This window comes from Oncorhynchus tshawytscha, linkage group LG06 (assembly GCF_018296145.1).
Source record: "Oncorhynchus tshawytscha isolate Ot180627B linkage group LG06, Otsh_v2.0, whole genome shotgun sequence".
NCBI lineage: Eukaryota > Metazoa > Chordata > Actinopteri > Salmoniformes > Salmonidae > Oncorhynchus > Oncorhynchus tshawytscha.
In genome coordinates, this window is record NC_056434.1 from 35,626,140 (window position 1) to 35,653,027 (window position 26,888).

Here is a 26,888-nt window from a genome sequence, read left to right on the forward strand (position 1 = left end):
AAATATTTTCTTAACTCTATTTTTCGAACTGCATTGTTGGTTAAGTGCTTGTAAGTAAGCATTTCACGGTAAGGTCTACCTTACACCTGTTACATTTGGCGCATGTGACAAATAAACATTTATTTGATTTGATTTGACATGTTTGTGGATGGAGAGTGTGTGTGAGGGTCGAAGGGGAGTTACTTACTCTTTCCAGTGAGTCATCACCATCTCCATGGAAACCCACTCATTCAGCGTCAGTTCTCTGTCCAATATACACTCAAGAACAATTTAGGGCCAGAGAAATAAACACACTCTGTTAGAATAATCCACTGTCAGGATTGAACTGAATGCTGTGTTTATTCTGTACTCTCCATTGTCTCTGATGGATTTTAACCTCTACTTGAATGTTGCATTTAAAGGATAGAGTGATATTCAAAAATGGATCCCTTTGCCGAAGGTGCACTTGAACAGAATTATTTAGATGAGGGATAGTTTGCACATTTTCACTGTGTTTATTTCTGATTTGTGTTTGCATGCAGAGAAACTTCCCTTTTTCAGATAACCAGTGCATTACTGGAAACATGTTGGAATGCTGTTTACAGCAAGTTGTTTATTCGGTAACTGAGACGCAAGCTAGGTAATATAAATAATCAATAAATGTGAAAAGACACAGCTGAAGTTGAGCGTAAACAGGCCTATTACTATTATCAAGGTTGGATTGTGTAATCTGAGTCATGTTTTGAAATGACATCACTCTCTTCATGTATTTGGGTTTTAACTAGTTCTGTGAAAACAGCAGAGGTTTAAAGTGCACGTGATGTCTCTCTCCATCTCTCAATTTTCACTCTCACTATATTTTTCCATTTCCCTCTCTTCTCTCTTCCTCCCTCCCTTCCTTCCTCCCTCCTTTCATACAAGTACTTGGGAGTATGGCTAGACAGTACACTGTCCTTCTCTCAGCACATATCATAGCTGCAGGCTAAGGTTAAATCTAGACTTGGTTTCCTCTATTGTAATCACTCCTCTTTCACCCCAGTTGCCAAACTAACCCTGATTCAGATGACCATTCTACACATGCTAGATTACAGAGACTTTATAGAGAGAATTTATAGATCAGCAGGTAAGGGTGCTCTAGAGAGGCTAGATGTTCTTTACCATTCGGCCATCAGATTATCCACCAATGCTCCTTATAGGACACATCACTGCACTCTATACTCCTTTGTAAACTGATCATCTCTCTCTACCCGTCGCAAGACCCACTGGTTGATGCTTATTTATAAAACCCTCTTTTACCTCACTGCCCCCTATCTGAGATACCTACTGCAGCCCTCATCCTCCACATACAACACCCGTTCTGCCAGTCACATTCTGTTAAAGGTCCCCAAAGCACATACACCCCTGGGTCGCTCATCTTTTCAGTTCGCTGCAGCTAGCGACTGGAACGAGCTGCAACAAACACTCAAACTGGACAGTTTTATCTCCATCTCTTCATTCAAAGACTCAATCATGGACATTTACTGACAGTTATGGCTGCTTTGCGTGATGTATTGTTGTCTCTACCTTCTTTCCCTTTGTGCTATTGTCTGTGCCCAATAATGTTTGTACCATGTTTTGTGCTGCTACCATGTTGTGCTGCTGCCATGTTGCTGCTACCATGCTGTGTTGTCATGTGTTGCTGCAATACTATGTTGTTGTCTTAGGTCTCTCTTTATGTAGTGTTGTGGTGTCTTTTGTCGTGATGTGTGTTTCGTCCTATATTTTTAATCCCAGCCCCTGTCCCAGCAGGCCTTTTGCCTTTTGGTAGGCCGTCATTGTAAATAAGAATTTGTTCTTACCTGACTTGCCTAGTTAAATAAATAAGCTTTCTCTCCCTCCCTCATACTCTGGTCCGCACAGGACTAACTATTGGGCCCAGACGTCAGTTCAAAGTATAGTTTTGAGTGACATTTTCTTGAGTTGTCAACTAACGTGAATTCAGTGTGAAAACAACTAAATAATGTCACCATGTCAATTTCAGCAATAAGAGTGTGTTTTTTTCTCTCTCTCTCTCTCTCTCTCTCTCTCTCTCTCTCTCTCTCTCTCTCTCTCTCTCTCTCTCTCTCTCTCAGCATTGTAAAGTGAGTCGTTCCTCTGCTGCCACCGTGTGGTATATTTTAATATTGCAGCACAGCCGTGATTATGTATGTTTTTTAACCTTTATTTTTAAGAACAAATTCTTATTTTACATTGATGGCTTACCCCGGTCAAACCCTCCCTTAACCCTGACAATGCTGGGCCAATTGTGCGCCGCCCTGACGGACGGTTGTGATACAGACCTCCCGAGTTGCGCGGCGGTCTAAGGCACTTCATCTCAGTGCTAGAAGCGTCACTACAGACACCCTGGTTCGATTCCAGGCTGTATCACAACCGACTGTGATTAGGAGTCCCATAGGGTGGCGCACAATTGACCCAGCGTCGTCTGGGGTTGGCTGGTATAGGCCGTCATTGTCAATAAGAATTTGTTCTTAACTGACTTGCCTAGCTAAATAAATAAAAAATACAGCCTGGGATTGAACCAGGGTCGGTAGTGATGCCTCTAGCACTGAGATAAATTGTCACTCAAAAGGTTGGTGTAGTGAGTACCCAAGCAAGGAAAAAAAATAGTCAAATGTGGATTAATGTTTTTTTTACAGGAAAGACGCTCATACTCATATACTCATATATTCTCTATCGTCCAATCTCTTTCATGTATGTCACTATGTCAATGATATATCTCATATCACATTGATAGTGAGAGATGTTACAGTACAGTGGCAATGTCAATATTGTACTATATGCATTGTAACAGTGTAGCTGATTTACAGGGTGCATAGTATAACATTGTATCAATGACAGCTAGACTTTCCCGTTTGCAAAGTGTTTACTGTTTTTCCCCCTCCACCCTCTTGTCTTCTGACGTACTACACAAGGGGTCCGCCCCTCCCTGTCTCTCACGCAGCAGTTACGTATGAGCGTAAAAAATAGAAACTTTCAAGATGGCTGAGTCCGTAGGATCCATGCATTTCGCAGCTAATGGCAAAATAAATCCCCCAAAACCCTTGGTACCCAAAATACCACCTGAGAGTCGACCACAGTCTTCCAACGATGTCTTCCCCCCACCGCCCAAGAAAGTCAGAATTGAGGAGAAGAGCTTGAAGCAAAAGAAATTGAACGGGGACGTAGTGTGCGCAGGGGAAAAACACAACGGGAAGCAGAGTTATGGAAGCCCAGCGAAATGGAGTTTCGGCCCGGCCAAGCCGAGCAACTCCACCTCGCCAGCTCCCGCACGAAAGATCTTCAAGATCAGCAACTTTCTCGCTTCTCCTTCGAAAGTGAAGAAACCGAAGGAGAAACGTCACAAGGAAAAAGAGAAGAGCACTAAAATGCAGAGCTCTCTCCTGGAGAAAGTGAGCCTTCCGAGTTGCCATACAAAGACGGAGAATGGTGATGTAAAGATGTTACGAGGTCAGTCTTCTGAATAACGGATTTCATGTTAAAAGTCATGGAAACTAGGTTTTAAATTACTAAGGCCAGCTGATAACATTAGTTACAGTGCCACTGTACAGTAGGCCTACATAATGGCACTAGGCCCAGCTGTTTATAATACTACTGACTGATAGGCCTACACTTGAGAAGTTGAACATGAATGACGTGTTGATTGATCATTATCAATATATTTGTTACTACATAATCTGTATTACATTTCAATTTTTAAGATCATACTGGCAAAGATGAGGAAAGAGAGAAGAAAAGGGAGAAGGATACTGATAAGGAGAGGGACAGGGAGAAGAAGAACCACCCAGGGATGGTTGTGAATGATGTTGCGAGGGAGAATGGAGAGGTGAAAATGCCACTGAAAGGTATGGATGAGAGAAGCTCTTCGTGGTGATTGCTTGGAGATTGATGCCATGTTTGTCATTCCCATGTCAGAGGTGTTCACACTGTTTTAGTTTCCCTCCCATAATACATATAGTCTAAAGCTGTAAAGTAGCTAGGTCATTTACCAGGACTAGTGCCTTCAAGATGTATGCACATCTTATTTACACCTGTTGGCTTACACGTCTTCTCTTCCATGCAGACTCAACAGAAAAGCCAAAATTCAACTCTGAGGACGAGCTCCTCTTGAAAAAGTTAAAGAAGAAGAAGAAAAAGAAGCACAAAGACGGAGAGAGGGAAAGACGCAGCCGGCCCAAGATGTACCACCGCTCCAGCCAGACTGTGTGTTCGGGTGTATCTGTGGACCTGCCTGACCTGCTCAACACACCAGACAGAAGTAACAACAGCAGCAATAACAGTTTCTTCCAAACCTTCCCAAGTCCCCATCAGGATTCTTCCAGCATCACCACTAGTACTTCTGTGTCCACCTCCACAGCCTCCATGGTCAGGGAGAGGTTGGGCTATGGCTCCCCCCTCCACAGTGCCCCGTCCCTCGGCATGGCGGTGCTGGAGTTTGGCAGTCTGATCCACGTGGAACAGCAGGCCAACGGCGGAGCCTTGGTGGCCCACGCCTACACCCAGCAGCTGGCCTGTCTCTCACCGGCTGAGATGCAGCGCTTCGCCCAGGAGTTTGTCACCCTGTCATTCAGCGAGGACCAAGCTGACGCCGCCCATTACGTCATGGGCATCATCCATGGAGCGGCCTCCTACCTACCAGACTTCCTGGACTACTTCTCCTACAAGTTCCCCAACGCACCCGTCAAGATGGAGGTGCTGGGGAAGAAGGATATAGAGACCACTACCATGACCAACTTCCACACTCAGGTCAGTGGATGGATGAGAGAGAATGCTTTATAATGCTGGTATAATACTGTTGTGCTTTATAAGCATCCCAAAGAATCACCACATCAGTACCAGTCACTTCCACACACTGGTGCCAATGTTGTGTATGTGTGACTTTGAAGTGCATGTGGTTTTTGTAGCCCGGCGTCTTCACGGGACTAGCCTCTCCATCTGGGCCATACCCATTTTGTTTACATTTAGGCTTTGTTATCTTTGCTCCAAAGTCGTTGGTGAATCTTTGACGCTCCATATGTTGTTAGATTATTGCCTGGATGAGGATTTGAAAGAATGAATAATTGTAGCGAATTCAGGGGCATTTTCTACCAAAAGTGAACATACTCAATGACGCCGACCCGGCTGCTGTATTCACCCTAGAATTGTTTTTTTTATGCTTTCTTTTCCTTACAGTAGGAAAGCATTGGGCTTCTTCCGACAATCCTCGCTCCTCTTACCCTGTAAATCTCTCTTTTTAATATGAAAACCCGTCAGGATTCAAACTTGTTGAAGGGTAAATGTGTTTTATTTTTTTTATTTAACCTTTATTTAACTCGGCAAGTCAGTTAATAACAAGTTCTTATTTTACAATGATTGCCTAACCTGGCCAAACCCTCCCTAACCTGGCCAACCCTCCCTAACCTGGCCAAACCCTCCCTAACCCGGCCAAACCCTCCCTAACCCGGCCAAACCCTCCCTAACCCGGCCAAACCCTCCCTAACCCGGCCAACCCTCCCTAACCTGGCCAAACCCTAACCCGGCCAAACCCTCCCTAACCTGGCCAACCCTCCCTAACCTGGCCAAACCCTCCCTAACCCGGCCAAACCCTCCCTAACCCGGCCAAACCCTCCCTAACCCGGCCAAACCCTCCCTAACCCGGCCAAACCCTCCCTAACCCGGCCAAACCCTCCCTAACCCGGACGACGCTGGGCCAATTGTGCACCGCCCTTAGGGATTCCCGATGTTAAGCTTAAACACCACAGGAGTTACATCTTGTTTATCCCAATTAAGATAAAGGGCTTAATCTATACAATCAAGATCATGTTCACATCACAAACACAATGTTAGCTAAGTTGTTTTGATTGTAAATCAAGGAAGTAATTAAAAACACAGAATTGGAAGAAGACATGAGTGACAAATATACTTTATTTGTTTGAAATCAGTGCATATATCACACATGCAGGAAAATGAAATTGTTTATAAAATGGAACATTCAAAGGCTAATATGAATTGATCAAAATGCAGTCGGAGCGTTCAGCTAAGGGCTTTTGTGCACAGAGTGAATTAAGAGGAAGGGGAGAACACTGACTAATACATCAAATCACATTGTATTGGTCACATACACATATTTAGCAGATGTTATTGCAGGTGTAGCTAAATGCTTCGGTTCCTAGCTCCAACAGTGCTGTAGTTTCTAACAATACACAGCAATAGACACATCTAAAAGTAACAAAATGGAATTAAAAATATAGAAATATTAGAACAAGCAATGTCTGGGTCCGGAGTATAAGTGTGTATGTGTGTAATGGGATGTATGGACAGTATGTGGATGGAATATTTAGTGTATATATATATATATATACTGTAATAGTTTAATAGAATTGCATTGACTAGACTACAGTATATACATATGAAATGAGTAAAACGGTATGTAAACATTATTAAAGTGACCAGTGATTCCATGTGTATGTATATAGGGCAGCAGCCTGTAAGGAGCAGGGTTGAGTAACCGGGTGGTAGCCGGCTAGCGATGGCTATTTAACAGTCTGCTGCCCTTGATATAGAAGCTGTTTTTCAGGCTCGGTCCCAGCTTTGATGCACATGTGCTGATCTCACCTTCTGGATGATAGCGGGGTGAACAGGCCGTGGCTCGGGTGGTTGATGTCCTTGATGATCTTTTTGGCCTTCCTGTGATATCGGGGGCTGTAGGTGTCCTGGAGGGCAGGTAGTGTACCACCAGTGATGCGTTGGACAGACTGCACCACCCTCTGGAGAGCCCTGCGTGTGCGGTGCAGTTACAGTACCGGGAGGTGATACAGCCTGACAGGATGCTCTCAAGGGTGCATCTATAAAAGTTTGTGAGAGTCTTACATGCTGACCAGACCGGACACGTTGCAAAATACATTTTGAATATCAATGTTATTCAATTATTGCACCCACACTGCTCGCTCGCGCCAACGAGCGTCTACGATACCAAGGCTAAAATAGAACTCCTTTATATTTCTGACGCAGATTGCGCTGCAAGTCCTGCCTCTCCCATCTCCTCATTGGTTTATAAAAGCAGGTACCCACGTGCCATCTCCTCATTGGATATACTCACGTGGGTGATTGAAAGATGAAATGTTTTGCCGGTCGTCGTGGTAATACTATGAAAGTTTAGATGCCGATCACCATAAAAGTTCAAAGATGAAAAAGCCTGGAAGGAGGAGAGATGACTAGAAACAATTCGGTTGGCTGTTTTATGTGTGGATTAATTGTCAGAGTAGAGGACCTTGTGCATTTCAGGTAAAATAACAACACAATGTTTATACCCCAGGACAAATTAGCTAGCAAGTGCAAGCTAACTAGCTAAAGTGCCATACATGTTTAATGCTTTTCGACCTGTCCCCAAATTAATGTCATTGGTTCAGAGTTTTTGATATTTTAACCTGCGTGTCGTGATAGTTTGGTGTAGGGTGACAAATAAATGTATGCACGATGGCGCAGGCTGTTTGGGTTCTGTGTTAGGGGCCAAGCTACATTTTTTTCAGCCTCCTGAGGTTGAAGAGGCGCTGTGTGGATAGACCATTTCAGGTTGTCAATGTGTACGCCAAGGAACTTGAAGCTTTTCACCCTCTCCACTGCAGCCCCGTCGATGTGGGTGGGGGTGTGCTCCCCTGCTGTCTCCTGAAGTCCACGATCAGCTTTTGTTGACATTGAGGGAGAGGTTATTTTCCTGGCGCCACTCCGTCAGGGCCCTCACCTCCTCCCTGTAGGCTGTCTCATTGTTGGTAATCAGGCCTACTACTGTCATTGCAAATTTGATGATTGAGTTAGAGGCATGCGTGGCCACACGGTCATGAGTGAACAGGGAGTACAGGAGGGGGCTGAGCACGCTCACTTGTGGGGCCCCTGAGGATCAGCGTAGTGGATGTGTTGTTGCCTATCTTCCCCACCTGGGGGCGGCCCGTCAGGAAGTCCAGGACCCAGTTGCACAGGGCGGGTTTCAGACCCAGGGCCCCAAGTTTAATGATGAGCTTGGAGGGTACTATGATGTTGAAGGCTGAGCTGTAGTCAATGAACAGCGTTCCTACATACGTAGTTATTCCTCTTGTCCAGATGGGATCGGGCAGTGCGATGGCGATTGCATCGTCTGTGGATATATTATGCGGGTATGGAAATGGAAATAGGTCTAGGGTGTCAGGTAGGGTGGAGGCGATATGATCCTTAACTAGCCTCTCAAAGAACCTCATGGTGACAGAAGTGAGTGCTATGGGGCGATAGTCATTTAGTTCAGTTACCTTTGTTCCTGTACCAAAGAAAGTAATGGTGGATATCCTTAAGCAAGTGGGGACAGCAGACTGGAATAGGGAGTGATTGAATGCACTACCAGTCAAAAGTTTTAGAACACATTCAAAGTTTATTTTTTATTTTTATTTACTATTTTCTACATTGTAGAATAATAGTGAAGACATCAAAACTATGAAATAACACGTGGAATTGTGTAGTAACCAAAAAAGTGTTCAACAAATCCAAATATATTTATATTTAAGATTCTTCAAATAGCCACCCTTTGCCTTGATGACAGCTTTGCACACTCGTGGCATTCTCTCAACCAGCTTCAAGGTAGTCACCTGGAATGCATTTCAATTAACAGGTGTGCCTTGTTAAAAGTTTATTTGTGGAACCGTTGTGGGTGAACGGATGATCTCCGCATTTGTACTTCCCACTGTAAAGCATGGAGGAGGTGTTACGTTGTGGGGATGCGTTGCTGGTGACACTGTAATTTATTTAGAATTCAAGGCACACTTAACCAGCATTGCTACCACAGCATTGTGCAGCGATACACTATCCCAACTGGTTTGGTCTTAGTGGGACTGTCATTTGTTTTTTGACAGGACAATGACCCAAAACACACCTCCAGGCTGTGTAAGGGCTATTTGTCCAAGAAGGAGAGTGATGGAGTGCTGCATCAGATGACCTGGCCTCCATAATCACCCGACCTCAACCAAATTGAGATGGTTTGGGATGAGTCGGACCGCAGAGTTTAGGAAAAGCAGCCAACTAGTGCTCAGCATATGTGGGAACTCCTTCAAGACTGTTGGAAAAGCTGTGAAGAAAAAAACCAAGGCGTCTTCTGTATGGGGGTTAGAGTTACTACACGCCCATGTCGCCATGTTAGAGCACGTGTTTACGGAAGGCAGAGTCGACTACCTGTGGTAATTAGCTATCTACGTCTTTTAGGTGTGTGTGTGTGTGTGTGTGTGTGTGTGTGTGTGTGTGTGTGTGTGAGAGAGAACAGAAGACGGATGCCACCAACGTGTTGTCACTGAAAAAATACTGTCAGTGACAAATGTGTTAAAACTGGTCAACAGTGTGTGTATTTTGATGTGATATGAAAGTAGAGGGATTTATGTTTCTAGAACCGTACCGTAGTTGAGAATCGATTCACATTTAGCTGGAGTATTTGGCTGTTTTGGCTGCCAGCCAGTTGGCCTTTACACAGAACATGTAAGGTCCTTGGACTATAAGGAGAAACTTTAGGCTCCTTTAGTTCATTGTTGGACTACCTCTCAACAGTGCAGTGAAATGTCAAAAACAAAGAACACAATAAGGCAAGTGGTAAACAGCTATTAAAAGGTATAAAAGTAGTAGTAAAACCTAGTAGTAATGGTATGTACTGTGAAATGTGCTATGTCAACAAGTAGATGAAGTGAGCAGTACATATAAATAATATCAGCAGTGATGTGAGTGTGCGTGGGCAAGGGCTGTGACTTTAGTGGAGCGGTAGGTAGCAATGCTTTGTCGGAAGCAATACTGTCACAGAGTCAGTGGAAACTGTCTCTTACGGTGCAGGTGAACAGCAGATTGTGCAGGTGGACAGCCAGGCTTTTTAAGTCTTATGGCCTGGTGGTAGATGCTCCGGTACCGTCTGCCAGACAGAAGCCAAGAGAACAGGCCGTGGCTGAAGTCCTTGGTGATCATCCGGGGGACGGTGCAGCTGCTTTTACAGGCGGTGATGCAGCCAGATAGGATCTTCTCAGTCGTGCATCTGTAGAAGCTGGTGTCTTTCAGGACAAGGCTCCCATCTGACAACTTGCTATGGAAATAAGGGGGAGGGGGGGGGAGTTTATTGATGAGTATAAGATGTAAAATGTAATCACAGTCAGCAAATTGGGTGTGTAGATGGAATATTTTAAATGAACAGTGTCTAACCTTTACCTAACATCTCAACTCTCTCAGCACATTATAACACACAGAAGCATAAGCAAGTGCATGTTTATTCAGTGTCAACATCTAGCTAGCCACATTATTCATTTAAGTAATTTCAAGCTATCTGACTTTAACTAGCTGGGCAACAAAACTTAGGCCTGCTATAAAATCACACTAGGATTTCAGCCTAGTATAGAAATATTGGGGCTGACATGAAGAGACAAACTATTTTGACAACCTGTCAAAACATGCAGCTCGCTACTGTAAGTACTGTAGCTAGCTAGCTAAGTTGTTAGCCAACTGTACTCGTGATGATCGTACCTGCTAGTGATAGATGTTCCAATTGAAAACAGCAGACAACTTCTGATTTCAGAAAAAGATAATATAAGCCGAGAACGTTTTAACTTTACTGTTGGATGAAATGTTTGTTAGAGACAGAGGAGAGGCACTCCTCCTCTAGTTCCAGACACTTCCATAGCTCTATTCTCATTGGTCAATTCTTGGTAACGTCTTGATTGCGCTGGCGTCTCGGATTGGTTGGCAGGTGCAATTTTTGGTTACCTCTTGGTTGTAGACGGCGATATGATTGGTTGTCACAACCAGAAATTTCCTTGACTCACTGTTGTCAGGGGTCCTCACTAGATGCATATTAAATACATGATTGGAGATGGAACACCTCAAGGATGACCCAATCAGCTCATTCTCTTCCCTCCTATGTTTGTGAAAGCTAGGCTATGCTTGACTTCTTAACTCTGCACTAGGTCCTGCTAGTGTGAGTCCTTGATTCTTCTCCGAGTGTTTGTTTCCGTTCAGAATCTGCATTTATATTTCCCCCCGACCAGGGACTCTTACTCCTGTATCCTAGCAACCCTGTTTCCTTCCTCCCTGCAGATAGCTTGAAAGGTCTACTGCTCTTTCTGAGACGTCACGTGGTTGAACATTCAGCGATGCTGAAAATGAAAGGCAGTCACTTACTACTCGACTTGATTCCATCATGTGAACAAACACTGCAGGGTGTTGAAGGGTTATTAGTGAGCTTCTGTTACCATTAGTAGCTGTGTGTATTGGGCCATGAGAGAGACACCTGCTACAGCTAGATTTTGCTGACATTAATGGATTCTTGATGGATAGATAGTCAGCTTGTCTTGCGATATAATGTTACGGTGTTAACAGTCCATTTCTGCATGATGGGAAGAAGATGATGAATCAGCCGAGTGCTTGTGTTTAGGTTAAACTGTGTTGTCATAATTATAGTAACAATTCTCAACCTCAGTGGTTATTTTTACTGACCTGAAATTTGCATGGTAAAAGGAAAGTTGAAAAGCGGAGTTTGTTGAATGTTAATCTTCTGTCTGTTGGTAGATGTCTTTCTAGCCTTATTTACTATTTCAGCAGCTGTGTATCTGATGCTAGTGTCTCTCTTGACTCCTACTTCCAGAGCACTTACAGTGGGACAAAAAAGTATTTAGTCAGCCACCAATTGTGCAAGTTCTCCCACTTAAAAAGGCCTGTAATTTTCATCATAGGTACACTTCAACTATGACAGACAAAATGAGAAAAAAAAATCCAGAAAATCACATTGTAGGATTTTTAATGAATTTATTTGCAAATTATGGTGGAAAATAAGTATTTTGTCACCTACAAACAAGCAAGATTTCTGGCTCTCACAGACCTGTAACTTCTTCTTTAAGAGGCTCCTCTGTCCTCCACTCGTTACCTGTATTAATGGAATCTGTTTGAACTTGTTATCAGTATAACAGACACCTGTCCACAACCTCAAACAGTTATACTCCAAACTCCACTATGGCCAAGACCAAAGAGCTGTCAAAGGACACCAGAAACAAAATTGTAGACCTGCACCAGGCTGGGAAGACTGAATCTGCAATGGGTAAGCAGCTTGGTTTGAAGAAATCAACCGTGGGAGCAATTATTAGGAAATGGAAGACATACAAGACCACTGACAATCTCCCTCGATCTGGGGCTCCACACAAGATCTCACCCCGTGGGGACAAAATGATCACAAGAACGGTGAGCAAAAATCCCAGAACCACACGGGGGGACCTAGTGAATGACCTGCAGAGAGCTGGGACCAAAGTAACAAAGCCTACCATCAGTAACACACTACGCCACCAGGGACTCAAATCCTGCAGTGCCAGACGTGTCCCCCTGCTTAAGCCATTACATGTCCAGGCCCGTCTGAAGTTTGCTAGAGTGCATTTGGATGATCCAGAAGAAGATTGGGAGAATGTCATATGGTCAGATGAAACCAAAATATAACTTTTTGGTAAAAACTCAACTCGTCGTGTTTGGAGGACAAAGAATGCTGAGTTGCATCCAAAGAACACCATACCTACTGTGAAGCATGGGGGTGGAAACATCATGCTTTGGGGCTGTTTTTCTGCAAAGGGACTAGTCTCCAGATCTCAACCCCATAGAAAATCTTTGGAGTGAGTTGAAAGTCTGTGTTGCCCAGCAACAGCCCCAAAACATCACTGCTCTAGAGGAGATCTGCGTGGAGGAATGGGCCAAAATACCAGCAACAGTGTGTGAAAACCTTGTGAAGACTTACAGAAAACGTTTGACCTCTGTCATTGCCAACAAAGGGTATATAACAAAGTATTGAGATAACAAAAGTTTATTGACCAAATACTTATTTTCCACCATAATTTGCAAATAAATTCATTAAAAATCCTACAATGTGATTTTCTGGATTTTACTGTCTCGTTTTGTCTGTCATAGTTGAAGTGTACCTATGATGAAAATTACAGGCCTCATCTTTTTAAGTGGGAGAACTTGCACAATTGGTGGCTGACTAAATACTTTCTTGCCCCACTGTATCTGTCCATTCACATCTCCCATTCTGTGTCTGTCCCCAGGTGAAGCGTACCTACTCCCAGGGGACGTACCGTGCGGGGGCCATGCGGCAGGTCAGCCTGGTGGGGGCCGTGGACGAGGAGGTGGGAGACTACTTTCCCGAGTTCATAAACATGCTGGAGGAATCGCCCTTCCTTGAGGTGGGTGTAGAGTATAGGTCTTCTCGGATCCCAAACATCCGAATTGGATCTGTTAAATTCCTCCCCGACAGGATCCGGTAATAAATAATCTATGTCCGATTTGGATCTGAGGTGGACCAGATACGACCCAAAACATGTCACACCTGAGAGAGAATAAGATCCAAATTGGGTCAGCCTGTATCCTACCAATGGATCCAAAATATATATATTTTTTAAATGCAGCTTTTTTGCAGCGCAAGACAGCGAAATGGTTTTGACTTGTCTGGCAGTGAACTTTAATGTGTATTTTCAGTTGTATCTAAAATAATTGATCTGTAGTCTCCAGCTTAGTATTTTCATAATAACATCCCTATAGTTAGATGGAGAACATGAGGTTTTCAGAAATGTTTCCTTATTTCTGTTGATCAAATATTTCTTTGTGGTGATCATCGTGTGCCAGAATGAGAGCAGTGAATAGTTCACTTTTGTCTGTAACCTAATATTTTATATGCCTATTTTACTGAGCAACATTACAATCTAGCCTATTTAACTGTTTTGATCAACATTGATTTAGACTAAAGCTAGGCTATAGCCTGTGACCTGCAAGCTTCAAATAGTCATGTCATTTCCAACAATTGGGATTTGTCTAGATAAGTTTTCCCGCTATGACAGCACTATAATTGAATGTAAAATATTTTGAAGTTTTCAGAGATCTGTTTTGTTTCTGTTGACCAGTTCTTTTGTGGTGATTTTTAAGACTATGAAAATCACCACATTATGTGGTGAGTGCTGTGTGTTAGACAAACAGTACAAGTCAAAAAGTTTGGACACATCTACTCATTTATTTTTTTTACTATTTTCTACATTGTAGAATAATAGTGAAGATATCAAAACTATGAAATAACACACATTGAATCATTTAGTAACCAAAAAAGTGTTAAAAAAATCAAAATATATTTAGATTTAAAGTCAAAGTAGCCACCCTTTGCCTTGATGACAGCTTTGCACACTCTTGGCATTATCTCAACCGGCTTCACCTGAAATTCCTTTTCAACCATCCCACATATGCTGAGCACGTTGGCTGCTTTTCCTTCACTCTGCGGTCCAACTCATCTCAATTGGGTTGAGGTCGGGTGATTGTGGAGGCCAGGTCATCTGATGCAGCACTCCATCACTCTCCTTCTTGGTCAAATAGTCCTTACACAGCCTGGAGGTGTGTTTGGGGTCATTGTCTTGTTGAAAAACAAACTGCAGTCCCACTAAGTGCAAACCAGATGGGATGGCGTATCGCTGCATAATGCTGTGGTAGCCATGCTGCCTTGAATTCTAAATCAATCACTGAGTGTCACCAGCAAACACCCCCACACCATCACACCTCCTCCATGCTTCACAGTGGGAACCACACATGTGGAGATCATCCGTTCACCTACTCTGTGTCACACAAAGACATGGCAGTTGGAACCAAAAATCTCAAATTTGGACTCATCAGACCAAAGGACAGGTTTCCACCGGTCTAATGTCCATTGCTTGTGTTTCTTTGAAATGCATTCTAGGTGACTACTTCATGAAGCTGGTTGAGAGAATGCCAAGAGTGTGCAAAGCTGTCATCAAGGCAAAGGGTGGCTACTAAAATATAATTTTATTGGTTTAACACTTTTTTGGTTACCACATGATTCCATATGTGTCCTTTCATAGTTTTGATGTCTTCACTATTATTCTACAACTTATAAATAGTAAAAATAAAGAAAAACCCTTGAATGAGTAGGTGTGTCCAAACCTTTGACTGGTACTGTAAATATATCAAAGTAAATGAGGTGATGTGTAACTGTGTGTGTGGTTCCAGCGTACCCTGCCCTGGGGCACGTTCTCCAGCCTGCGCCTGCGGAGTCCCACAGAGAGTGATGATGGGCCCATCATGTGGGTCAGACCAGGGGAACAGATGATCCCTGTGGCTGACATGCCCAAGTCCCCCTACAAGAGAAAGAGGTGTGTTGCGTTGTTTTGTTTGGCATGGTTGTTTGACCACCATAGTGAAAAGATTGCGTTTAGTCTAGGCTTGGTAGGGACAAGAACCAAGGCATGGCAGCAAGCCACCAACATGACATAAGACATTAGACTTAATAGCTGACAACAATGAAGTAGTCCGAGGTATCTTAGGATTTGTTATCCTTATGCCACATCCTTTGGCATTTTGTTACTACTTTTAAGGTCAATTTACATTTCCCCCTGTTCCAGGTCAACCAATGAGATCAAGAACCTGCAGTACCTGCCGCGGGCAAGCGAGCCCAGGGAGATGCTATTTGAGGACCGGACCAGAGCCCACGCCGACCACATCGGACAGGGCTTCGAGAGACAGACCACCGCCGCCGTAGGGGTGCTCAAGGCTGTGCGCTGTGGAGAGGGGTGGGTACACACCTGGCCTTTGTACCCCTGATCTAGTACACATACACACAGCCCTTCCATATCTGTACACACCTGAGCTCCTCTTGCTGACAGTGTCTCTCTCCCCTTGACTGTCCCTGTAGTGATGCTCCTGCCAGGATTACCAAAGACGTGGTGTGTTTCCACGCTGGAGATTTCCCTGAAGTGGTCCAGAGGCTCCAGCTAGACCTGTACGAACCACCCCTCTCACAGGTACTTCTAAGATCAATGGATTCTACATGGATTATTAGAACAGATTATTAACCAATGATTGTGTGTCAATGGTGGCTTTAACCTACAAAGTAATCTCCTCTACTGCCCCTTTCACTCCTCCTTTTTTGCTCCCACCCACTCTCCCACCCACTCTCCCTCCCACTCTCCCTCCCACTCACTTTCCCTCCCACTCTCCCTCCCACTCACTTACTCTCCCACCCTCCCACTCACTTACTCTCCCACCCACCCACTCACTCACTCTCCCACCCACCCACTCACTCTCCCACCCACTCACTCTCCCACCCACCCACTCACTCACTCTCCCTCCCACCCACCCACTCACTCACCCTCCCACCCACCCACCCTCACTCACCCTCCCACCACCCACCCACCACTCACTCACCCTCACTCACTCACCCACCCACCCACTCACCCACTCACTCTCCCACTCACCCACCCACCCACTCACTCACTCTCCCACTCACTCTCTCTCTCTCCCACCCACTCACTCTCTCTCCCACCCACTCACTCTCTCTCCCACCCACTCACTCTCTCTCCCACCCACCAACCCACTCTCCCACCCACTCACTCTCCCACCCACCCACTCTCCCACCCACCCACTCTCCCACCCACCCCCACTCACTCACTCTCCCACCCATCCACTCACTCTCCCACTCTCCCACCCACCCACCCACTCTCCCACCACCCACCCACCCACCCACTCACCCACCCACCCCCCACTCACCCACCCACCCACCCACCCACTCACCCACCCACCCACCCACCCACTCACCCACCCACCCACCCACTCACCCACCCACCCACCCACCCACCCACCCACCCACCCACCCACCCACTCACCCACCCACCCACCCACCCACCCACCCACCCACTCACGCACCCACCCACCCACCCACCACCCCCACCCACCCACCCGCCCCCACCCACCCACTCACGCTCCCACCCACCCACTCACGCTCTCCCACCCACCCACTCACGCTCTCCCACCCACCCACTCACGCTCTCCCACCCACCCACTCACGCTCTCCCACCCACCCACTCACGCTCTCCCACCCACCCACTCACGCTCTCCCACCCACCCACTCACGCTCTCCCACCCACCCACTCACGCTCTCCCACCCACCCACTCACGCTCTCCCACCCACCCACTCACGCTCTCCCACCCACCACTCACGCTCTCCCACCCACCCACTCACGCTCCCACCCACCCACTCACGCTCTCCCACCCACCCACTCACGCTCCCACCCCACCCACTCACTCTCCCACGCACTCTCCCACCCTCCCATTCACTCTCTCCCCACCCTCCCATTCACTCTCTCCCACCCTCCCATTCACTCTCCCCCACCCACCCCTCACTCTCCCACTCTCCTCTCACCTCCACCCACCCACTCACTCCTCCTCACTCTCTCCACCCACCCACCCACTCACTCACCACCACTCCCATTCACTCTCTCTCCCACCCTCCCATTCACTCTCTCTCCTCCCACCCTCCCATTCACTCTCTCTCCCACCCACCCACTCCACTCACTCACTCTCCCCACCCACCCACTCACTCACTCACTCACTCTCCCACCCACCCACCACTCACTCACTCTCCCACCCACCCACCCACCCACTCACTCACTCTCCCACCCACTCACTCTCCCACCCACCCACCCACCCACTCACTCTCCCACCCACCCACCCACTCACTCTCCCACCCACCCACCCACTCACTCTCCCACCCACCCACCCACTCACTCTCCCCCACCCACCCACCCTCCCACCCACTCACTCTCCCACCCACCCACCCACCCACCCACCCCCACCCACCCACCCACCCCCCACCCACCCACCCATCCACCCACCCACCCACCCATCCACCCACCCACTCCCCATCCACCCACCCACTCACTCCACTCACTCACTCTCCACCCACCCACCCACTCACTCACTCTCCCACCCACCCACCCACTCACTCACTCTCCCACCCACCACTCACTCTCCCACCCTCACTCTCCCACCCACCCACTCACTCTCCCACCCACCCACTCACTCTCCCACCCACCCACTCACTCTCCCACCTCCCACCCACTCACTCTCCCAACCTCCCCACCACCCACTCACTCACCCACCCAACTCACTCTCCCACCCACCCACCAACTCACTCTCCCACCCCCCACCAACTCACTCTCCCCCCACCCACCAACTCACTCACCCACCCACCAACTCACTCACCCACCCACCAACTCACTCACCCACCCACTCATTCTCCCACCCACCCACTCACTCACTCTCCCACCCACCCACTCATTCTCCCACCCACCCACTCACTCTCCCACCGACCCACCCACCCACTCTCCCACCGACCCACCCACCCACTCACCCACCCACCAACTCACTCACCCACCCACCAACTCACTCACCCACCCACTCATTCTCCCACCCACCCACTCACTCACTCTCCCACCCACCCACTCATTCTCCCACCCACCCACTCATTCTCCCACCCACCCACTCACTCTCCCACCGACCCACCCACCCACCCACTCTCCCACCGACCCACCCACCCACTCACGCTCTCACCCACCACTCTCTCCCACCCACCCACTCACTCTCCCACCCACCCACTCATTCTCCCACCCACCCACTCATTCTCCCACCCACCCACTCACTCTCCCACCGACCCACCCACCCACTCTCCCACCGACCCACCCACCCACTCACGCTCTCACCCACCCACTCACTCACTCTCCCACCCACCCACTCACTCTCCCACCCACCCACTCACTCACTCTCCCACCCACCCACTCACTCACTCTCCCACCCACCCACCCACCCACTCTCCCACCCACCCACCCACCCACTCTCCCACCCACCCACCCACCCACTCTCCCACCCACTCTCCCACCCACCCACCCACTCTCCCACCCACCCACCCACCCACTCTCCCACTCACTCTCCCACCCACCCACCCACTCACCCTCCCACCCACCCACCACTCACCTCCCACCCACTCCACTCTCCCACCCACCCACTCACTCTCCCACCCACCCACTCACTCTCCCACCCACCCACCCACTCTCCCACCCACCCACCCACTCACTCACTCTCCCACCCACCCACCCACTCACTCACTCACTCTCCCACCCACCCACTCACTCTCCCACCCACCCACTCACTCTCCCACCCACCACTCACTCTCCCACCCACTCACTCTCCCACCCACCCACTCACTCTCCCACCCACTCACTCTCCCACCCACCCACTCAACCACTCACTCTCCCTCCCACACACCCACCCACTCACTCTCCCTCCCACCCACCCACTCAACCACTCACTCTCCCTCCCACACACCCACCCACTCACTCTCCCTCCCACACACCCACCACTCTCCCTCCCACTCACCCACTCCTCTCCTCCCACACACCCACCCACTCACTCTCCCTCCCACCCATCCACTCTCTCTCCCTCCCACCCACCCACTCTCCCACCCACCCACTCTCCCACCCACTCTCCCACCCACTCTCCCACTCACTCTCCCACTCACTCTCCCACCCACTCACGCACTCTCCCACCCACCCACCCACCCACTCACTCTCCCCCACCCACTCACCCACCCACTCACTCCCACCCACCCACCCACTCACTCCCACCCACCCACTCACTCTCCCACCCACCCACTCACTCTCCCACCCACCCACCCACTCACTCTCCCACCCACCCACCCACTCACTCTCCCACCCACCCACCCACCCACACTCTCCCACCCACCCACTCACTCTCCCACCCACCCACCCACTCACTCTCCCACCCACCCACCCACTCACTCTCCCACCCACCCACCCACCCACCCACCCACTCACTCCCCACCCACCCACCCACTCACTCTCCCACCCACCCACCCACTCACTCTCCCACCCACCCACCCACTCACTCTCCCACCCACCCACTCACTCACTCTCCCACCCACCCACCCACCCACTCACCCACCCACCCACCCACCCACTCTCCCACCCACCCACCACTCTCCCACCCACCACACTCTCCCACCCACCCACACTCACTCTCCCACCCACCCACTCACTCTCCCACCCACCCACTCACTCACTCTCCCACCCACCCACCCACTCACTCACTCTCCCACCCACCCACCCACTCACTCACTCTCCCACCCACCCACCCACTCACTCACCCACCCACCCACCCACTCACTCACTCTCCCACCCACCCACCCACTCACTCTCTCCACCCACCCACCCACTCACTCACTCTCCCACCCACCCACTCACTCACTCTCCCACCCACCCACTCACTCACTCTCCCACCCACCCACCCACTCACTCACTCTCCCACCCACCCACTCACTCACTCTCCCACCCACCCACTCACTCACTCTCCCACCCACCCACTCACTCACTCTCCCACTCACTCACTCTCCCACCCACCCACTCACTCACTCTCCCACCCACCCACTCACTCACTCTCCCACCCACCCACCCACTCACTCTCCCCCACCCACCCACTCACTCACTCTCCCACCCACCCACCCACCCACTCACCCACCCACCCACCCACTCTCCACCCACTCACTCACTCTCCCACCCACCCACTCACTCACTCTCCCACCCACCCACCCACTCTCCCACCCACTCACCACCCCCCACCCACCCACTCACCCACCCACCCACCCACCCACCCACCCACCCACTCTCCCACCCACCCACTCACTCTCCACCCACCCACCCACCACTCACTCTCCCACCCACCCACCCACCCACTCACTCACTCTCACCACCCACCCACTCACTCACTCTCCCACCCACCCACTCACTCACTCTCCCACCCACCCACTCACTCACTCCCCCACCCACCCACTCACTCACTCCCCACCCACCCACTCACTCACTCTCCCACCCACCCACTCACTCACTCTCCCACTCACTCACTCTCCCACCCACCCACTCACTCACTCTCCCACCCACCCACCCTCACCTCCCACCCACCCACCCTCACTCTCCCACCCACCCACCCACCCACTCTCCCACCCACCCACCACCACTCTCCCACCCACCCACCCACCCACTCTCCCACCCACCCACTCACTCACTCTCCCACCCACCCACTCACTCACTCTCCCACCCACCCACCCACTCACTCTCCCACCCACCCACCCACTCACTCACTCACTCTCCCACCCACCCACCCACTCACTCACCCACCCACCCACCCACCCACCCACCCACCCACCCACCCACCCACCCACCCACCCACCCACCCACCCACCCACCCACTCTCCCACCCACCCACTCTCCCACCCACTCTCCCACCCACCCACTCTCCCACCCACCCACCCACCCACTCCCCACCCACCCACCCCCACCCTCCCACCCTCCCACCCACCCACTCCCCACCCTCCCACCCACCCACTCTCCCACCCTCCCACCCACTCTCCCACCCTCCCACCCACTCTCCCACCCACCCTCCCACCCACCCTCCCACCCTCCCACCCACCCACTCTCCCACCCACCCACCCTCCCACCCTCCCACCCACCCACTCTCCCACCCTCCCACCCACCCACTCTCCCACCCACCCTCCCACCCACCCACCTCCCACCCACCCTCCCACCCACCCACCTCCCACCCACCCACTCTCCCACCCACCCACTCTCCCACCCACCCACCCTCCCACCCACCCACCCTCCCACCCACCCACCCTCCCACCCACCCACTCTCCCACCCTCCCACCCACCCACTCTCCCACCCACCCACTCTCCCACCCACCCACTCTCCCACCCACCCACCCACTCTCCCACCCACCCACTCTCCCACCCACCCACCCCCACCCACTCACTCTCCCACCCACCCACCCACTCACTCTCCCACCCACCCACTCACTCTCCCACCCACCCACCCACTCACTCTCCCACCCACCCACCCACTCACTCTCCCACCCACTCACTCTCCCACCCACCCACCCACTCACTCTCCCTCCTACCCACCCACCGAACAACTCTCTCTCCCACCCTCCCACTCACCCACTTACTCTCCCACCCACTCACTCTCCCACCCACCCACTCACTCTCCCACCCACCCACTCACTCTCCCACCCACCCACTCACTCTCCCCACCCACCCACTCACTCTCCCACCCACCCACCGAACCACTCTCTCCCACCCTCCCACTCACCCACTTACTCTCCCACCCACTCACTCTCCCACCCACCCACTTACTGTCCCACCCACTCACTGTCCCACCCACCCACTCACTGTCCCACCCACTCACTCACCCTCCCCACCCACCCACTCACTCTCCCACCCACCCACTCACTCTCCCACCCACCCACTCACTCTCCCCACCCACCCACCCACTCACTCTCCCACTCACCCACTCACTCTCCCACCCACCCACTCACTCTCCCACCCACCCACCCACTCACTCTCCCACCCACCCACCCACTCACTCACTCTCCCTCCCACCCACTCACTCTCCCTCCCTCCCACCCACCGAACAACTCTCTCTCCCACCCTCCCACTCACCCACTTACTCTCCCACCCACCCACTCACTCTCCCACCCACCCACTCACTCTCCCACCCACCCACCCACCCACTCACTCTCCCACCCTCCCACCGAACCACTCTCTCTCCCACCCTCCCACTCACCCACTTACTCTCCCACCCACACACTCTCCCACCCACCCACTTACTGTCCCACCCACCCACTCACTGTCCCACCCACCCACTCACTGTCCCACCCACCCACTCACTGTCCCACCCACTCACCCACTCACTCACTCTCCCCCACCCACCCACTCACTGTCCCACTCACTCTCCCACCCACCCACCCACTCACTCTCCCACCCACCCACCCACTCACTCACTCTCCCTCCCACCCACCCACTCACTCACTCTCCCTCCCACCCACCCACTCACTCACTCTCCCTCCCTCCCACCCACCGAACAACTCTCTCCCACCCTCCCACTCACCCACTTACTCTCCCACCCACCCACTCACTCTCCCACCCACCCACTCACTCTCCCACCCTCCCACCGAACCACTCTCTCCCCACCCTCCCACTCACCCACTTACTCTCCCACCCACTCACTCTCCCACCCACCCACTTACTGTCCCACCCACCCACTCACTGTCCCACCCACCCACTCACTGTCCCACCCACCCACTCACTGTCCCACCCACCCACTCACTGACCCACCCACTCACCCACTCACTCACTCTCACCCACCCACTCACTGTCCCACTCACTGTCCCACCCACTCACTCACTCTCCCACCCACTCACCCACCCACCCACTCACTCTCCCACCCACCCACCCACTCACTCTCCCACCCACCCACCCACCCACCACCCTCTCCCACCCACCCACTCACTCTCCCACCCACCCACCCACCCACCCACTCTCCCACCCACCCACTCTCCCACCCACCCACCCACTCTCCCACCCACCCACTCACTCTCCCACCCACCCACTCACTCTCCCACCCACCCACTCTCCCTCCCACTCACTCACTCACTCTTCCTCCCCTCCCTCCCACTCACACACTCACTCTCCCTCCCTCCCTCCCTGTAGTGTGTGCAGTGGATAGATGATGCCAAGCTGAACCAGCTGAGGAGAGAGGGCATCCGCTACGCCCGTATCCAGCTCTACCACGACGACATCTACTTCATCCCCAGGGGAGTGGTGCACCAGTTCAAGACTGTGTCTGCTGTCTGCAGCCTGGCCTGGCACATCCGCCTCAGACAATACCACCTGGACCAAGAGAGGGAGGAAGAGGAGGAGAGCTGTACTTCTACACAGGCGGCAAGTCAAGTCATAGAGGAAGCAGAAGAAACGGAGGAAAGTGAGGAGGAGGAGGAGGGAGGGAAAGAGGACACTCCTACACAGCCACAGACGCACATAAAGACTGAGGAGGCAGGGGCAAGGACGCCCGTACAGGAGCCGCCGTCAGTTTGCAAGGAGGAAGAAGACACACGGGAGGAGGGAGCGGAGAGAGGAGGCTGTACAGCTACACTGGCATTCTCTTTAGTCAAGGAGGAGAGAGGGAAAGGAAATGCAGTCACAGAAACACTACTGGAAATCAAGAAAAGAAAGGAGGATGATGACCATCACAAGATGGAAGAGAGAGTGAGAAAAAGAGCAAGAGATGGCCCTACACCCCCACAGATGCCACCACAAGTGCTGATGGAGGGAGATGGAAAAGACAGTGAACTCTCAAAGGCATCACAGCAGGCTGGCATAGAGAGAGACGAGGAAGAAAGACATCAGAAGACACCTCCACAAGTCCAGAATGAAAGGCAGAGGGTAATAGATTGTAGCACAGCCACACAAACACCTCCACAAGTCAAGAAAGAGAAGGACAAAGGGAAGGGGAAAGATTTGGAGAAAGTGGAGAGGGAGAAGGAGAAGAAGGAACAGGGGAAAGAGAAGGAGGAGCGGGGGAAAGAGAAGAAGGCAAAGGTGAAAGATAAGGACAGAGAAAGGGAAAGAGGGAAAGATAAGGAGAAGGATAGAGTGAAGGAGAAAGAGAAGGGGAAAGATGAGAGTGTTATGGAAATCACCACACAAACAGAGATATCTCCACCCATTAGGAAAAAGGAGGATGAGGAGAGGAAACACACACATCAACCCCAACACACCCAGAGGGAGAAGGGAGTGAGGGAGACAGACACTGCCTCAAAGACACAGCCTCAAATCAAGAAGGAACGAGACAGGGACAGAGGTGGTAATGGTGCACAGACACAGTCTCACACACGGCTAGAGAGAGAGGAGGGCAGAGAGAGCAGCACACACAGACACAAACCCTCTCATGGAAAGAAGGACAGAAATGGGTATAGAGAGGGGAAAGAGGGTAACCCATCCACACACCCCAATCCAGGGAGAGAGGAGGATGGGAAGGTTCTCTCTCCTAGACCCACACCCTCTCATGTGAAGGAAGGAAAGAGAGATCGAGAGGTCAACCATAAGGACGAGAGGAAGAAACCTCACCCTGCCCCTAGCTGCCCCCCCTCGTACCACAAACCCCCACGGACACTCGTAACCTTTGACCTCTTTAAGCCTATGGATGCACTCCAAGCCCCGCCCCTCTCCCTGGCAGACAGGTCTCACCACAGTGACTGTCGAGGCGCCCGCTCCAAGTCTGAGAGTCGGACACTAGCGCCCTCTAAAGGACCAAAAGTAAAGGACACGACACACACCAAACCTGCAGTTCCTCTCCAGGACACGAGGCCGCAGCACTCGTTAAAACACCCCCTGAAACCACACACCACACATCCACAGCATAAAGACTTTTTATTATGAACGTGTAGTTCTCTCTATTGTACAACTTACTTAGCCTTCTCCAAGATCTGTTGCTGCTTCAGCAATACTATAATTGACATGCCATAGTACATACACAGAGGAGTTGAATTGGCTAAGGCATATACAGATCTGGGATCAGGCTACAACTTACAGTAAGGCCCTGTTTGGAACTTTGAAATGCATCCTTTCTTTCTTCCTCCATTCCTTGAAGTAATTACTGGTCTAATACAGTTGGAGGGTAAAAACTAGTCCAACAATGGACTAAAGGAGCCTAAAGTTTCTCCTTATAGTCCAAGGACCTTACATGTTTTGTGTAAAGGCGAACTGGCTGGCAGCCAAAACAGCCAAATCTCAAGCTAAACTTGAATCGATTCTCAACTATGGTACGGTTCAAGAAACATAAATCCCTCTACTTTCATATCAAAAGAATTTCACAAATGGAAAATATACGCTTACTGTAGACTGTTTAACCGGTGTTAACAGCTACAGCCGACAGTATTTTTCAGTGACAACACGTTTTTGGAGTCTGTTTACCATTTACATAACTAATTAGCACAGGTACGCCTCTATCTTCCGTTTGTTTTCCATAAACAAGTGAAGTAACATGGAAATATGGCTGTGTGGGAACCCTCATCATATTTAGGTGTGTAGTAATTTAGCCTTTTAAAAATTATTATTTTGTTGCTAATATGAAAAGATGCGTTCCTTATGTTTCCAAAACCATACCGCAAGCGACGCGTTTAACGTTCAGAACGAGCGTCGGGGGTTCTTACAACTGCCCTGGCCACAAGATACTATCGTCAATAGGCGCTACGGTAGTTAGCCTCTGAATGTGTGACAAACCCAGGTGTTACACCACGTAGTGCACTCTCTGAGGAAGGATGCATTTCATAGCGTCTGAAGAGGGCTGAAGAAGGAATGTACGCTAAGTAGCTCACTTCACGTTTGTTAGTGAATCTACGTAGGTTCTTTCTATGAAAAGCGTTGTGACCCGTGCGTTAGTGCCTGTGCACTACTTAGCTACACTATGTTCTTCAGGCACCTATTCTAGGTACCCAATGGCTCAGTCCCAAAACAGCTCCTTGGCTCCTTTGTCTTCTCCTAGCCTTTCCCTCTTTAAAGTTTGCAGATCTGAAGGGACTGGTTAGTTGTATGTAGGCAATATGTTTCCCCATCTAGGCTCAATTACAAATCGACTCCTAACCCCAAACCCTTGAAGTCTACACTAGACTATACTGAAGTGGTTAATAGGAATAGGGCTCTATTTGGAATGTAGAACTAGCCTTCCTGTATGCTATGGGGAGCATCTACTATATTGCTTATACCTATCCAGGCACTTCAGGTTTGCCAACACTGAAGGGCTCAGAGCTAGGGGCTATTTTTGGACCAGTCTTGTATGATTCAACACAGGGCTGTAAATGATACTTACCGAATATGTACAGTATAGATGTACTTGTACTGATGTGAGAAAATGTATACATAAATGCATATATTTTTTGTAAGCTGAGTTTTATTTTCCATAGAACTTATTTATATCATTTTCAGTCTGTTTTTATTTGATGTATGTGAGAAACTCTGTTGTAAATACCTTTGATCTTCTGAGATTAAGACTTGGTAGTGTGATTTATACTCTGACCAGAACCTTTCAATAAAAGGTTCCTAATATTACAATGGTCTCTTCATTGTGCTCATTCAATCCGTATGGCGGTGGTTCAGCGCTATAGCGCGATTGATATTTAAAGGCAATGTTAGAAAACA

At 50.2% G+C, this 26,888-nt stretch overlaps 1 protein-coding gene across 2 annotated transcripts; it reads left to right on the forward strand.

The window, feature by feature from the left end:
* Positions 1-2,967: 2,967 nt before the first annotated feature.
* Positions 2,968-26,798, forward strand: LOC112252491 (lysine-specific demethylase RSBN1L). 2 transcript variants are annotated; one of them, XM_042323218.1, is made up of 8 exons: positions 2,968-3,465; positions 3,717-3,860; positions 4,079-4,761; positions 13,062-13,199; positions 15,022-15,164; positions 15,414-15,581; positions 15,704-15,812; positions 23,403-26,798. In XM_042323218.1, exons 1-8 carry the CDS (start codon positions 2,997-2,999, stop codon positions 25,128-25,130), a joined length of 3,582 nt encoding a protein of 1,193 aa, XP_042179152.1. In that variant the 5' UTR covers positions 2,968-2,996; the 3' UTR covers positions 25,131-26,798. The 2 variants fall into 2 exon arrangements, with proteins under 2 accessions (XP_042179152.1, XP_042179153.1); XM_042323219.1 differs by lacking the exon at positions 3,717-3,860.
* Positions 26,799-26,888: the final 90 nt, after the last annotated feature.

Excerpts from the sequence above, each read along its gene's own strand:
- LOC112252491 (XM_042323218.1), top strand. The coding sequence starts at position 2,997 with ATGGCTGAGTCCGTAGGATCCATGCATTTCGCAGCTAATGGCAAAATA. Across the intron at positions 3,861-4,078 it reads GGTGAAAATGCCACTGAAAG|ACTCAACAGAAAAGCCAAAA; the intron begins GTATGGATGAGA and ends TCTTCCATGCAG. Across the intron at positions 4,762-13,061 it reads TGACCAACTTCCACACTCAG|GTGAAGCGTACCTACTCCCA; the intron begins GTCAGTGGATGG and ends GTCTGTCCCCAG.